We start from the raw sequence: 13991 nt of genomic DNA, 5'->3' as shown, positions 1-13991 counted from the left end.
GAAGCAGAGGGGGAAAGGAGGGGCGAGGTGAGGGAAAGGCTCACAGATGCTACTGTGAGCCCAAGCACTTTGCTTAGCCAGCTGGTCAGGAAACAGACATGCCGCTTCGCAGAGGGATGAAACGGAGGGAGGGGAGGCGGAGATTTGGGGTGTCCAAGTTCTATGTTGGGGGAGAAACCAGAAGGGGCCACTCCTGGAAGTGACTGAGACAGACATGAACTTTGGGTTTCTGCACTATACATAGTTTGTACTAAATAAAACCTGTAAAAGACAGGTTGGAGTCCTGGCTGTTTACTCGCGAGCAACCACCTGCAAACCTGACACTGCCCTATACTGAGTCAGACCATTGGCCCATCTTACCCAGTGCTGCCTACACTGACTGGCAGCCACTCTTCGGGGTTTCAGGCATGAGTCTTTCGCAGCCTGGCATGGAGATGCCAGGGATTGGAGCTGGGACCTTCCGCAGGCAAGGCAGCTGCTGCTCTAACCACTGAGCTATAGCCGCTTCCCAAATACATATGGGGGTATGTGTGAATAGGTAGGCATGGGTGGCAGCATCAGGGCCCATGCGCCTGAAAACTGGTGTGTACATTTTGACACTTCTGGCTTTTGCTTATAAGGTAAAGGTAAAGGAACCCTGGATGGTTAAGTCCAGTCGAAGGCGACTATGGGGTTGCGGCGCTCATCTCGCTTTCAGGCTGAGGGAGCCGGCGTTCATCCACAGACAGCTTTCTGGGTCATGTGGGCAGCAGGACTAAACCGCTTCCGGTGCAACAGGACACCGTGATGGAAACCAGAGCGCACAGAAACACCATTTACCTTCCTGCCACAGTGGTACCTATTTATCTACTTGCAATGGGTTGGCAGGAGCTGGGACAGAGCAATGGGAGCTCACCCCATCGCAGGGATTTGAAATGCCTACCTTCTGATTGGCAAGCCCAAGAGGCTCAGTGGTTTAGGCCACAGTGCCACCTTATAACCCCTTAATCCTCATCCTTGAGCAAAACTAAACCTAACTTATTCTACCCCCTCCCTATTACTGTCATAACTGCGGAAAGATTTAGATTGCAAGTTCTTTGCGGCAAAAGATTCTCTCTCTAAAGCACCATTCTGTTGGGTGGTGCTATATAGATACTACTGTATCTATATAGATACTATATAGATACTTACCTTTCCCGCCCCGACCTGGCCACAGTGATCCATGCGACGGTCATCTCCAGGCTTGACTACTGTAATTCGCTCTACGCGGGGCTGCCCTTGAAGCTGTCCCAGAAACTCCAGCGGGTGCAGAATGCTGCAGCGAGACTCCTCACGGGGTCTCTGCCATGGGAGCATATTCACCCAGTGCTTTTCAAGCTGCACTGGCTCCCGGTGCAGTACAGGGTCAGATTTAAGGTGCTGCTTTTGACCTTTAAAGCCCTTCACGGCCTAGGACCCTCGTACCTACGGGACTGCCTCTCCTGGTATGCCCCACAGAGAGCCTCAAGGTCCATAAATAACAACACCCTAGTGGTCCCAGGCCCTAAGGAAGTTAGATTGGCTTCAACCAGAGCCACGGCCTTTTCAACTCTGGCTCCGGCCTGGTGGAATGCTCTGCCTCATGAGACCAGGGCCCTGCAGGATCTGATTTCTTTCCGCAGGGCCTGTAAGACAGAGTTGTTCCGCCTGGCCTTTGGCTTGGAGCCAATTTGATTCCCTCCCTCCCTCTCTTTCTTTTTTCTTTTCCTTCTCCTCCTGTGATGAGGCTACATTTTAATATTTTAATGTTCCATTATTTTAATGTTGTATTTTACTTTTGTTTTTAAGTTGTAATCATTCATCTTGTTTTTATTATTGCTTGTAAGCCGCTCTGAGCCCGGCCTTGGCTGGGGAGGGCGGGGTATAAATAAAAAAATATTATTATTATTATTATTATTATTATTATTATTACTGCTCCTAATTGGTACTCGCAGTGCATTTTTGCCTCCTAACGGGAGTGTTCTTGTTAATTGATTTCCTAAAACTGTGTGATTGTAAGCACACAAACAAACAAAAAACCCCAAATGTGTAACATGCATTTCTGTTGCTTTGACTGGAGAAATCCTTCCCTGTGCAGGAAGCCTGCTATTCCAATTGATTGTCTGCATAGCACATGATGGGGCTTCTGAGATTCCCATTTGTTAAAGGCTCACATTGCATACCTGGTCTGCTGCTGAAAGTCCCAAACAGGTGAGTCGGAATTTTCAACTATTTCCGTGGCAACGGGATTATCGGCATCGGCAGCGACAAAGGACACGTAGCTACTGGGTGCCACGACCCCACGTTCAGTGAGAGGACTCCCTGAAAGACAAGTTGGGCACATGTTGGTTTGGTCTGAAGTTATGAGAATGGAGAAAACTTCAGGAGGTGCCACGGAATGCAGACTCTCCTCATAAGAGCCACAATCCGTGAGGCCAAAGGAAAGGGCACTTGCAGATGGTTCTGGAGGAATGACTCCATGATCCCGGGTTCCTGTGAGCCTGCCAGGCGGGCAAGCACAGCCTTGCAACTGGCAATGCGAACGAGAACCAGGTGGCTGGGGGCACCAAAGCCCCATTGCTCACATGCTCATGCACAGGCCTGTTTGGACAATAAGCAATCTTGGGAGAAGCAAGCAATCTTGGGCTTGGCAGCAGCTAGACTGGTAAGTGGCAGTAGCCGCCTGGACCATATAACACCGGTCTTAAAGGAGCTTCACTGGCTCCCAGTACATTTCCAAGCACAATTCAAAGCGTTGGTGGTGACCTTGAAAGTCCTAAACGGACTTGGCCCAGGAGACCCAAAGGAGCATCTCCACCCCCATCGCTCAGCCCAGACTCTGAGGTCCTCCTCCGAGGGTCTTTTGCTGCAAGATGTGAAGTTACAGGGAACCAGGCAGAGAGCCTTCTTGGTAGTGGCGCCCTCCCTGTGGAATGCCCTTCTTTCAGATGTCAAGCAGATAAAGAATTACAGAAGACACCTGAAGGCAGCCCTGTTTAAGGAAGTTTTTATCGCTTGATGTTTTTATTATGTTTTTAAAAAGGTAAAGGTACCCCTGCCCGTACGGGCCAGTCTTGACAGACTCTAGGGTTGTGCGCCCATCTCACTCAAGAGGCCGGGGGCCAGCGCTGTCCGGAGACACTTCCGGGTCACGTGGCCAGCGTGACATCGCTGCTCTGGCGAGCCAGAGCCGCACACGGAAACGCCGCTTACCTTCCTGCTGGTAAGCGGTCCCTATTTATCTACTTGCACTGGCGTGCTTTCGAACTGCTAGGTTGGCAGGCGCTGGGACCGAATGACGGGAGCGCACCCCGCCGCGGGGATTCGAACTGCCGACCTTTCGATCGGCAAGCCCTAGGCACTGAGGTTTTACCCACAGCGCCACCCGCGTCCCAGGTGGCTGGGGGCACCAATTATGTTTTTAGATATGCTGTAATCCACCCAGAGGGACTGGGGAAACCAGCCAGATGGGCGGGGTATGTGTGTGTATATATATATATATATGCAGGTTTTGGTGTCCTCGGGTGTCTTCCCGTGTAAAAGTTGGGGTGTCTAGGCGACGTTTCGACGAGGTCTCACTCGTCATCTTCAGGCTGGTGCTTTCGGCTTCTTGTTACTGGAACAGAGCAGGATCTCAGTGTTTGAGTTCCTATAAATACTGTTGAGGAGGTGTGGTGTATAGCCTCCAATGTTCTGGGCAGAGAGGAGGTTCCCAGGCTAGTGTGCCTTTTCTTCTTTTGTTCCTTAATTACTTGAGGGATATCTTGAGTGATTTCTTGAGTGATTTCCTGAATCCCACTTAGGTGGGTCATTAGGTGTGGATTAGTTGCTAAAGCCTTCGTGTCTTGAACTCTTGAACTTTGTGAAGAGTTTTTCTGAGAAGATGGCTGTACTGCACTTGGTTGTGCTCTGGCTTGGCTTCGTGTATAGGGGCGAGCTGTGGTTTTGTGGCCTGTGCCAGCCAGATCTGTGTAGGGATTGCAGGGGGGTGCAGCATCCGGAGGTGCCACCCTGGTTTGGCTACTGGATGGTGTCTGTAATTTATCTGTGGAGAGGGTCTGGGTTTGGGTCTGGTGTGGTTGATTGGTGATGGCGTTCTGTGTGCCTCTGGATCTGGTGTCAGATTTTGTGGGGAGGGCTAATTTCCAGATGTCTGGCAAGCGGGATGTGTCGTCACGCTTGTTCATGTTGTGAGGGTGTTTCTCTATCTCGATGGCTTCCATGATTATTCTCTTGTGGTGATGTTCCATGTTAAAGAGCAATTTGGAATCTGCAAAATTAATTTCGTGTCCTGTTTCTTTCATGTGTTGGAAAAGAGAGGAAGTTTTTTCTTCTTTTTTGACGGCATTCTTGTGTTCTGCGATACGTGCATTTATTCGTCTGTTTGTTTGTCCAATGTACGTGGCTGGGCAGACTTTGCAGGGTATTTCATAGACCCCTTGGTTTTCCAACTGAATTTTATCCTTGGGGTTTCTGAGGATATTGGCTATTTTTTGGTTGGTGCAAAAGGCTGTTTTGATATTGTGTTTATGGAGGATTTTGCTAATTTTATCTGTAGTGCCCTTGATATAAGGAAGGAGGGCTATGCCATTGTTTTCTTCTGTGTCTTGGTTTTTGGGGGGTGTTTCTTTTTGGATTAGCTTCGTAACCCTGTTTTGCTGGTATCCATTGGCAATTAACACATTTGAGAGATTCTGTAACTCAGTTGTCAAGTGGTCTTCGTCAGCCAGGCGTTTGGTTCTGGAGATGAGAGTCTTGGCTACGGAGTTTATTTGTGCAGGGTGGTGGTGTGATTGTGCATGTAAGTAGCGGTTGGTGTGTGTTTTTTTCCGGTAGATAGTGTGTCCTAGGGAGCCATCAGGTTTTTTGTAGATTAGGACGTCAAGGAAGGGAAGTTGGTTGTTGGCTTCTATTTCCATAGTGAATTGTATTTTGGGGTGTAGGCTGTTGAGATGTGTGAGGAAGCTATCCAGTTTTTCCTTCCCGTGTGGCCAAATTACAAAGGTGTCGTCAACATATCTGAGCCAAAGTTTGGGTTTGTGTTCTGACTTGTCTAAAGCATTGGTTTCAAAGTGTTCCATGTACAGGTTAGCGATGACCGGTGAGAGGGGTGATCCCATAGGTGCTCCTTCTATCTGTTTGTATCTTTGTCCATTGTGGATGAAGTACCAACTTCCCTTCCTTGACGTCCTAATCTACAAAAAACCTGATGGCTCCCTAGGACACACTATCTACCGGAAAAAAACACACACCAACCGCTACTTACATGCACAATCACACCACCACCCTGCACAAATAAACTCCGTAGCCAAGACTCTCATCTCCAGAACCAAACGCCTGGCTGACGAAGACCACTTGACAACTGAGTTACAGAATCTCTCAAATGTGTTAATTGCCAATGGATACCAGCAAAACAGGGTTACGAAGCTAATCCAAAAAGAAACACCCCCCAAAAACCAAGACACAGAAGAAAACAATGGCATAGCCCTCCTTCCTTATATCAAGGGCACTACAGATAAAATTAGCAAAATCCTCCATAAACACAATATCAAAACAGCCTTTTGCACCAACCAAAAAATAGCCAATATCCTCAGAAACCCCAAGGATAAAATTCAGTTGGAAAACCAAGGGGTCTATGAAATACCCTGCAAAGTCTGCCCAGCCACGTACATTGGACAAACAAACAGACGAATAAATGCACGTATCGCAGAACACAAGAATGCCGTCAAAAAAGAAGAAAAAACTTCCTCTCTTTTCCAACACATGAAAGAAACAGGACACGAAATTAATTTTGCAGATTCCAAATTGCTCTTTAACATGGAACATCACCACAAGAGAATAATCATGGAAGCCATCGAGATAGAGAAACACCCTCACAACATGAACAAGCGTGACGACACATCCCGCTTGCCAGACATCTGGAAATTAGCCCTCCCCACAAAATCTGACACCAGATCCAGAGGCACACAGAACGCCATCACCAATCAACCACACCAGACCCAAACCCAGACCCTCTCCACAGATAAATTACAGACACCATCCAGTAGCCAAACCAGGGTGGCACCTCCGGATGCTGCACCCCCCTGCAATCCCTACACAGATCTGGCTGGCACAGGCCACAAAACCACAGCTCGCCCCTATACACGAAGCCAAGCCAGAGCACAACCAAGTGCAGTACAGCCATCTTCTCAGAAAAACTCTTCACAAAGTTCAAGAGTTCAAGACACGAAGGCTTTAGCAACTAATCCACACCTAATGACCCACCTAAGTGGGATTCAGGAAATCACTCAAGAAATCACTCAAGATATCCCTCAAGTAATTAAGGAACAAAAGAAGAAAAGGCACACTAGCCTGGGAACCTCCTCTCTGCCCAGAACATTGGAGGCTATACACCACACCTCCTCAACAGTATTTATAGGAACTCAAACACTGAGATCCTGCTCTGTTCCAGTAACAAGAAGCCGAAAGCACCAGCCTGAAGATGACGAGTGAGACCTCGTCGAAACGTCGCCTAGACACCCCAACTTTTACACGGGAAGACACCCGAGGACACCAAAACCTGCATTCCTGTACCCGTGAAAATCTACGAAAGCATATATATATATATATATATATATATATATATATAAATATATATATATATATATATATATATATATATATATATATATATAAAGATGATGATGATGAATGTTCTGGGTGATAGGTCTTTGTAAGGCCCACTGTCTTACAGCAAGCGGAAAATGCAGGGGGAATGTGCAAATACAGTGGTACTTCGGGTTACAGATGCTTCAGGTTACAGACTCTGCTAACCCAGAAATAGTACCTCGGGTTAAGAACTTTGCTTCAGGATGAGAACAGAAATAGCGCAGCGGCAGGCCCCATTAGCTAAAGTGGTACCTGAGGTTAAGAACAGTTTCAGGTTAAGAACGGACCTCCAGAACGAATTATGTTCGTAACCCGAGGTACCAATGTATAGAATTTGCTGAACGTTACTATAGCACTACAATACACAAGACAGGCCTTTAGGAACTGCCAAAGCGAAGACTGAGGGTTCTTTGGTGCAAGAGAACGGACAAATAAAAGGCTCCTCCCCCCCAATTACTATAATCTCTTTCATGGCTGGAGCAGGACTAGAGCTTACCAGCCCCCCAACCTGGGAGTGTTTATCTCAAAAAACATGGGAAGAAGAAGCCTGTGAGAATAGAGATTAGCTAATCGTTTAATTGGCTTGACCTAGTTTGCTCAGCACAAAGTCGCTGTTGTGCTCCCGCAGAACAACAAGGTCACCCTCTGGGAAGAGCCTCGACGCCGTTTCAGAGACAGAAACAATGTGGAACATGAATCCCAGGGAACTTTCCTGGGAAGGTGGTGATGCGGAGCCCAAGGCTGCCCAAATCAAGACCAGGACAAAGGGCATGTTGATGGCAGTTCTTTCGAATGGCAAATTCCCTTCCAGAACACCTCCGCCGAAACTCCTGTTACTGATATCTTTTGGGGGTTTTGCAGTACTTTATGATTATCATAAAGGGATAGGAGTTTATATCAACTTCTGTCTAAAAGGGCTGGGCATATAATGCAAGAGTTCCATTATGACTACAAGTGGTTAACATGCAAACATACTGTATTTTTTGCTCTATAAGATTCACTTTTTCCCTCCTAAAAAGTAAGGGGAAATGTGTGTGCTTCTTATGGAGCGAATGCAGGCTGCGCAGCTATCCCAGAATCCAGAACAGTAAGAGGGATTGCTGCTTTCACTGCGCAGCGATCCCTCTTGCTGTTCTGGCTTCTGAGATTCAAAATATTTTTTCCCCTTGTTTTCCTCCTCCAAAAACTAGGTGTGTCTTGTGGTCTGGTGAGTCATATAGAGCGAAAAATATGGTAATTAAATTGCTCGCTTATTGATTTATCCCCCTGCCTTCCAAGCTATTCACCCCCAAATCCTTTCTGAAGCAGCTTATATATAAGATCAATAACATCGGCAGCAAACACTGAGCTCCTGCTTACAACCTAAAAAGACACTAACAGAAGGAAAAATCAATATTTCACACAGAACTTTCTTCTTAACGAAGACTTATTACAGCGTGAATAATTTCCTGGGAGCAGACTGCACCTTTTCATTTTAAAAATGCACACACTGGGAACAGTTCTTAGGATGAACCGGAGCTGTGCAAGGAAATTCATGTGCTCATGTAACAGATTACAGTGGTGCCCCGCAAGACGAATGCCTCGCAAGACGGAAAACCTGCAAGACGAAAGGGTTTTCCATTTGCAGAGGCGCTTCGCAAGACGAATTTCCCTATGGGCTTGCTTCGCAAGACGAAAATTGGCGAAAATTTTTGAGGGGTTTTTCCGCTCCAAAACCCCTTTTTCTGAAGCGCTAAGCTGCTAAAAGCATTTTAGCAGCAAAACTGCTAATCCCTTAAGCCTTAAAAAGTCGTTTTTAGCCCTTAAACTGTCAATAGCGCTAATAGCGCTAATCCGCCAATGGGCTTGCTTCGCAAGACGAAAAAACCGCAAGACGAAAAGACTCCCGGAACGGATTCTTTTCATCTTGCGAGGCACCACTGTAGTTGTTTATGCTGTTTCCAATGTTTAATTGTCAACTCACCCTGATAATGGGTGGAATTCAACTAATGTGTCCCGTAAGCAGAAGCACAGTGTAGGGACCTCCACTCGTGAAGTGGGGCGGTTTTCCTCAACTCTCCTCCCTCTGACACTGGCTTGGGGTGGGATAAATTCTGGAACAGTGCAGGGAGAGGAGAGGGGGGAATCATTTTGTCTGGAAAACTGAAATGTTTGCCTTGACAAAACAATCACCTTGTTCAATTCCTCCTAGTGTTTTTAAAGGTGAATATAAACCTAAGCAAACAAGTAACAACAGAACACTGCCTTTATGTCCCATTTGTGGGATTTCAACCTAGACCCCAGGGAGCCCAGAGTTTTACACACCTTTTAAGCTCAAGTGCATGGCCCTTTCCACAAGGATGCTGACGGCAAATGTCTGCTCATGACCCACTGTGCGGGGAGACTCCTTGGATGGTTTCTCGCTGAGGGTTTCCACAACGGAGGTCTGATCGGGTTTCAAATCTTGCTCAGGCTCCTTCCGTCTTTCCTCGTGGTCACTGATGCCACTGCTGCCCTCTTCGGAAACATCAGGTCTGGAGGGGCTTTTGGGAGCCGCCACAATGTGGACTCGCACGGCGGCTCCCAACAAGTTTGAAGAATTGCGCCGGAACAAGGGGAAGACACCTGCAATGATGGGAGAAGGCACATTTCAAGAAGGAGAAGAGAGGTTGGGGACCAAGTGTCTGGTTCTGTAATCTCCTCTGAGATCTTGCTGGTATTTAAAAAACTCTCCCGGTATGCCCCATGGAGGACCTTAAGGTCCATAAATAGCAACACCCTAGAGGTCCCGGGCCCTAAGGAAGTCAGATTAGCCTCAACCAGAGCCAGGGCCTTTTCAGCACTGGCTCCGGCCTGGTGGAACGCTCTGCCTCATGGGACCGGGGCCCTGCGGGATCTGATTTCTTTCCGCAGGGCCTGTAAGACAGAGTTGTTCCGCCTGGCCTTCGGCTTGGAATCAATTTGATTCCCTCCCCCTCTTCTTTTTTCCTTTCCCCTCCTGCGATGGAATTCCTATTTGGGGACTTCCCTGGCTTTTTTCTGGCCCATGTAGGACCAGTCTGGAAAGTTAGCCTTGGTGAAGACTTGACGTTTTCATCCCCCCAAAAAGTTTTTGATTTGAGTTTCCATTGAAATGAAGCTGTATTTTAATATTTTAATGTTGTATTTTAATCTTGCTTTTAAGTTGTATTTCAATCACTTTGTTTTATACCGGGTGTTAGCCGCCCTGAGCCCAGTCTTGGCTGGGGAGGGCGGGGTATAAATAAAAGTTATTATTATTATTATTGTTGTTGTTGTCACGAAGAGTCGGACACGACTAAACAACAACAATTATTATTTAATTCATTCATTTGTTGCCTCCCACTCTTGAAAAGTGTGGGCAGCGTCCCTTTCCACCTAGGCTGGAGCCAGCCATCCCTGTTGGCCACCAGCACCAGGTGATCAAAAGTACAGTGGTACGTTGGGTAACATACGCTTCAGGTTACAGACTCCGCTAACCCAGAAATAGTACCTCGGGTTAAGAACTTTGCTTCAGGATGAGAACAGAAATCGTGCTCCAGCAGCGCGGCGGCAGCAGGAGGTCCCATTAGCTAAAGTGGTGCTTCAGGTTAAGAACAGTTTCAGGTTAAGAACGGACCTCCGGAACGAATTAAGTACTTAACCCGAGGTACCAGGTATCCAGGGCAGGTGTTTACCAGCTCCATCTGGTACGTAGGCTGAGACCCTATCTGCCTGCAGACTGTCTCGCCAGAGTGGTGCATGCTCTGGTTATCTCCCGCTTGGACTACTGCAATGCGCTCTACGTGGGGCTACCTTTGAAGGTGACCCGGAAACTACAACTAATCCAGAATGCAGCAGCTAGACTGGTGACTGGGAGCGGCCACCGAGACCATATAACACCGGTCTTGAAAGACCTACATTGGCTCCCAGTACGTTTCCGAGCACAATTCAAAGTGTTGGTGCTGACCTTTAAAGCCCTAAACGGCCTCAGTCCAGTATATCTGAAGGAGCGTCTCCACCCCCATCGTTCTGCCTGGACACTGAGGTCCAGCTCCAAGGGCCATCTGGCGGTTCCCTCACTGCGAGAGGCCAAGTTACAGGGAACCAGGCAGAGGGCCTTCTCGGTAGTGGCGCCTGCCCTGTGGAACGCCCTCCCATCAGATGTCAAAGCGATAAACAACTACCTGACATTCAGAAGACATCTGAAGGCAGCCCTGTTCAGGGAAGTTTTTAATATGTGACATTTTAGTGTATTTTTCATCTTTGTTGGAAGCCGCCCAGAGTGGCTGGGGAAACCCAGCCAGATGGGCGGGGTACAAATAATAAATTATTATTATTATTATTATTATTATTATTATTATTATTATTATTATTACCACTGTATGTGACTCAGAACATGGGAAGTTATTTCCTGCGTCCCATGGACAGCGCTAGACCTCTCCTCCAAGAAATTGCCCCCATAATTTTTTGAAAGCCATCTGTAGTGGCAGCCACCACCACATCTGTTGGTTGTTGTTGTTTAGTCGTGTCCGACTCTTCGTGACCCCATGGACCAGAGCACGCCTGTTGGTAGCAAACTCCATATGGTAAGTGGGTGTCGTATAAATATGCCAATAGGGGCACGGCTGTTACAATCATTGCTTGGCGGTGGGGTTAAAAAGGAGAATGCAAAGACTACGGGTTGGATGGCAATTGATGGATTGAGCCCCAAATTAACTTTACAGGAGCCAGAATCTAGCACTAAAAGAGCATTGGAATTAATTCAAGATTTTGGCCAGGTAGCAGGCTTTAAGTTAAATAAAATGAAAACAAAGGTGCTGGAGAAAAACTTAACTGCAATGGAGAGAGACAAGTTTCAGAAGGTGACAGGATTAACAGTGGCTAAGAAAGTGAAATATTTGGGGGTTAATATGACTTCTAAGAATGTAAACTTATTTAAAGATAACTATGAAAAATGCTGGTCTGAAGTGAAAAAGGATTTAGAAATATGGTCAAATTTGAAATTATCACTGCTAGGCCGAATTGCTGTTATAAAGATGAATGTACTGCCAAGGATGTTGTTTCTGTTCCAAACATTGCAAATTTTGGATAAGATGGATTGTTTCAAGAAGTGGCAGAGAGATATCTCTAAATTTGTCTGGCAGGGCAAGAAACCTCGAATAAAATTTAAGATATTAACAGATGCTAAAGAGAGAGGTGGATTTGCCCTGCCAGACCTTAAGCTTTATTATGAATCAGCCGCATTTTGCTGGCTGAAAGAATGGATGCTTCTTGAAAACACTGATGTTTTGGATCTGGAAGGTTTTAACAATGTATTCGGTTGGCATGCATATCTGCCCAACGTTTTTTAAGCTGCTAGTGAACATACCACTAACTGTCCTTTTCCCCCTTGAGCTCTCCCTGAGCGCAGCCAGGTCCACGTAGGCCGACCCAATCAGTCGATCGGTATCCAGCGGCCTCTCGGTGTTGCTCTCGTTCCCATAGGCTCGCCACGCCTGGACCTCCAGCCTCTCCTCCTTGAAGTACCACAGTAAGGCTTGGCTCAACGGCAGATCCATCTCTTTGCTTTTCTTGAAGCTCACGGTCACGTGCTTCTGGTCTTCGGCTAATTTGGGCCTCCTAAGAGGCGTCCACGTGGCTTCTTGGTCATACAGCTTATAGCGGAGGTAGCAATGGACGCTTTTGTTTAAGTGCGTCTCTCCTGCAAGTAGCACACACTGCACTGGCAGCCACAGCCGAGGGATTGAAATGGCCACGGCTGCAGTGTTTGGAGTAGGCTGGCATTCGCCCTCACTGTCGACCTGCAGGCGCTCAGCACTGGCTACCTTCAAATTCCAGCCTAAAAGTTGAGCCGCATCCAGGACACGCTGCCGGTCCCCAGGATGAGCAAAGGTGACAGAAAGCTCCAGGCCTCCAACTGTGGCTTGCAGGATGTTTGCACAATGAGCAGGCACCAGATCCTCCGGCAGAGTTATTGGGAACCAGCCTCGAATACCTTTCACAGAGAACACAGGAAAAGAGTGTCATTATCACCTTTCAATGGAAAGTGGGGGTGGGGGAGCAGAACATTTTCATTCACTGAGCACCTCCCTATCAGAAAGTGACTCTGTTACATACACCAAAGGAAACATAGGTATCTTTACCTGATCTTCTGTTCAGCAGGTCTCTGGTTGGAATCTTGGCAGTTCCCAGGAGGTAATCCCTCGAAGCCTGGGTTTTTGCTCCATATGGTGCTGTAAGATCAAAATGAAGGACATAGCATAAATATGAAATAAATAAAAAATCATGGTTCATACATCCAAAATGTATTCAGAATGGCCGAGTGTAGAAAAGGTGCAAGGGAAAAGCAATCCTCGTGCTACTGGCAATTGACTTATTTTGGGATGGATCTATCAGACCGGATCTGTGTGGGCAAAAATTGTCCTTCCTACAGCTGGGAGTTCTTTGAATCTTCTTTCATGTGGTTTCCTGTCTTTCCTCTCCTGCATACATAGTTGCTTAGGGACACAGGTGGCGCTGTGGTCTAAACCACTGTGGTCGGCGGTTCAAATTTGTGCGATGGGGTGAGCTCCCGTTGCTCTGTCCCAGCTTCTGCCAACCTAGCACAGTGCAAGTAGATAAATAGGTATCACTGCAGCGGAAAGGTAAACAGTGTTTCCGTGTGTTCTGGTGTTCCACAGCACTGGAAGGGGTTTAGTCCTGCTGGCCACATGATCCAGAAAGCTGTCTGTGCACAAACGCCAGCTCCCTCGTGCTGAAGTGAAATGAGCACCGCAACCCCATAGTCGCCTTTGACTGGACTTAAACGTCCAGGGGTCCTTTATCTTTTGCCTTTACCTGACATAGTTGCTTATTTATGTGAAATGATTTCAGTTGTTATCCCTTGGAACTGGGCATGTTTGCCGCAATTAACTGTGGGGCAATTCTCTATGCTCAGCGGTTGTTCATTCTATGAAGGGTAATTCCTTGTTCTGTCATTGGGTGCTAATCTACCACTGCTTCCTCATTCTTGGTGTACAAAGAATAACTAACAACCTAGCTAGATGGGTGGCATATAAATAATACTAATATTAATAGTAATAATAATAATAATAATAATAATAATAATAATAATGATGATGATGATGTCATCACCACCGCAACCATCATGGCCTCTGTTTCATCAGAACACAAACTCAAAAGCATGAAAGCAAGGAGCTCAAGTGATTTAGTCTAGGAAAGCTACATACAAATCCAGGAAATGAAGCACATATTGATCCCTTTATAATAGAAATTGAGGGGCCCCAGTAAATGGACTGTTCGCTGGCTATAAGCTTGAAGGCAATCACTGGACCAGTCCCAAAGGCTGCCAGCTGCTGACGGTTTAA

The 13991-nt window shown here is 46.9% G+C and overlaps 1 protein-coding gene across 3 annotated transcripts in view; it reads right to left on the bottom strand.

Annotated features, from left to right (window-relative positions):
- The window catches only part of C2CD3 (C2 domain containing 3 centriole elongation regulator), a 71892-nt gene that overhangs the window by 26432 nt on the left and 31469 nt on the right, over positions 1-13991 (bottom strand). For all 3 annotated transcript variants that reach the window (XM_083435960.1, XM_083435961.1, XM_083435962.1), the window contains 4 exons: positions 12768-12857; positions 11993-12619; positions 8950-9249; positions 2181-2319 (listed from right to left, as the gene is read on the bottom strand). In XM_083435960.1, coding sequence (XP_083292086.1) covers positions 2181-2319; positions 8950-9249; positions 11993-12619; positions 12768-12857 — 1156 coding nt within the window. The remainder of the gene's footprint in view (positions 1-2180; positions 2320-8949; positions 9250-11992; positions 12620-12767; positions 12858-13991) is intronic.

Source organism: Podarcis tiliguerta (assembly GCF_965153285.1).
Source record: "Podarcis tiliguerta genome assembly, chromosome: 4".
In the NCBI taxonomy this organism is placed as follows: Eukaryota; Metazoa; Chordata; class Lepidosauria; order Squamata; family Lacertidae; genus Podarcis; species Podarcis tiliguerta.
The sequence above is the reverse complement of the archived record's forward strand: the minus strand, read 5'-3'. Positions and strand labels throughout refer to the sequence as shown.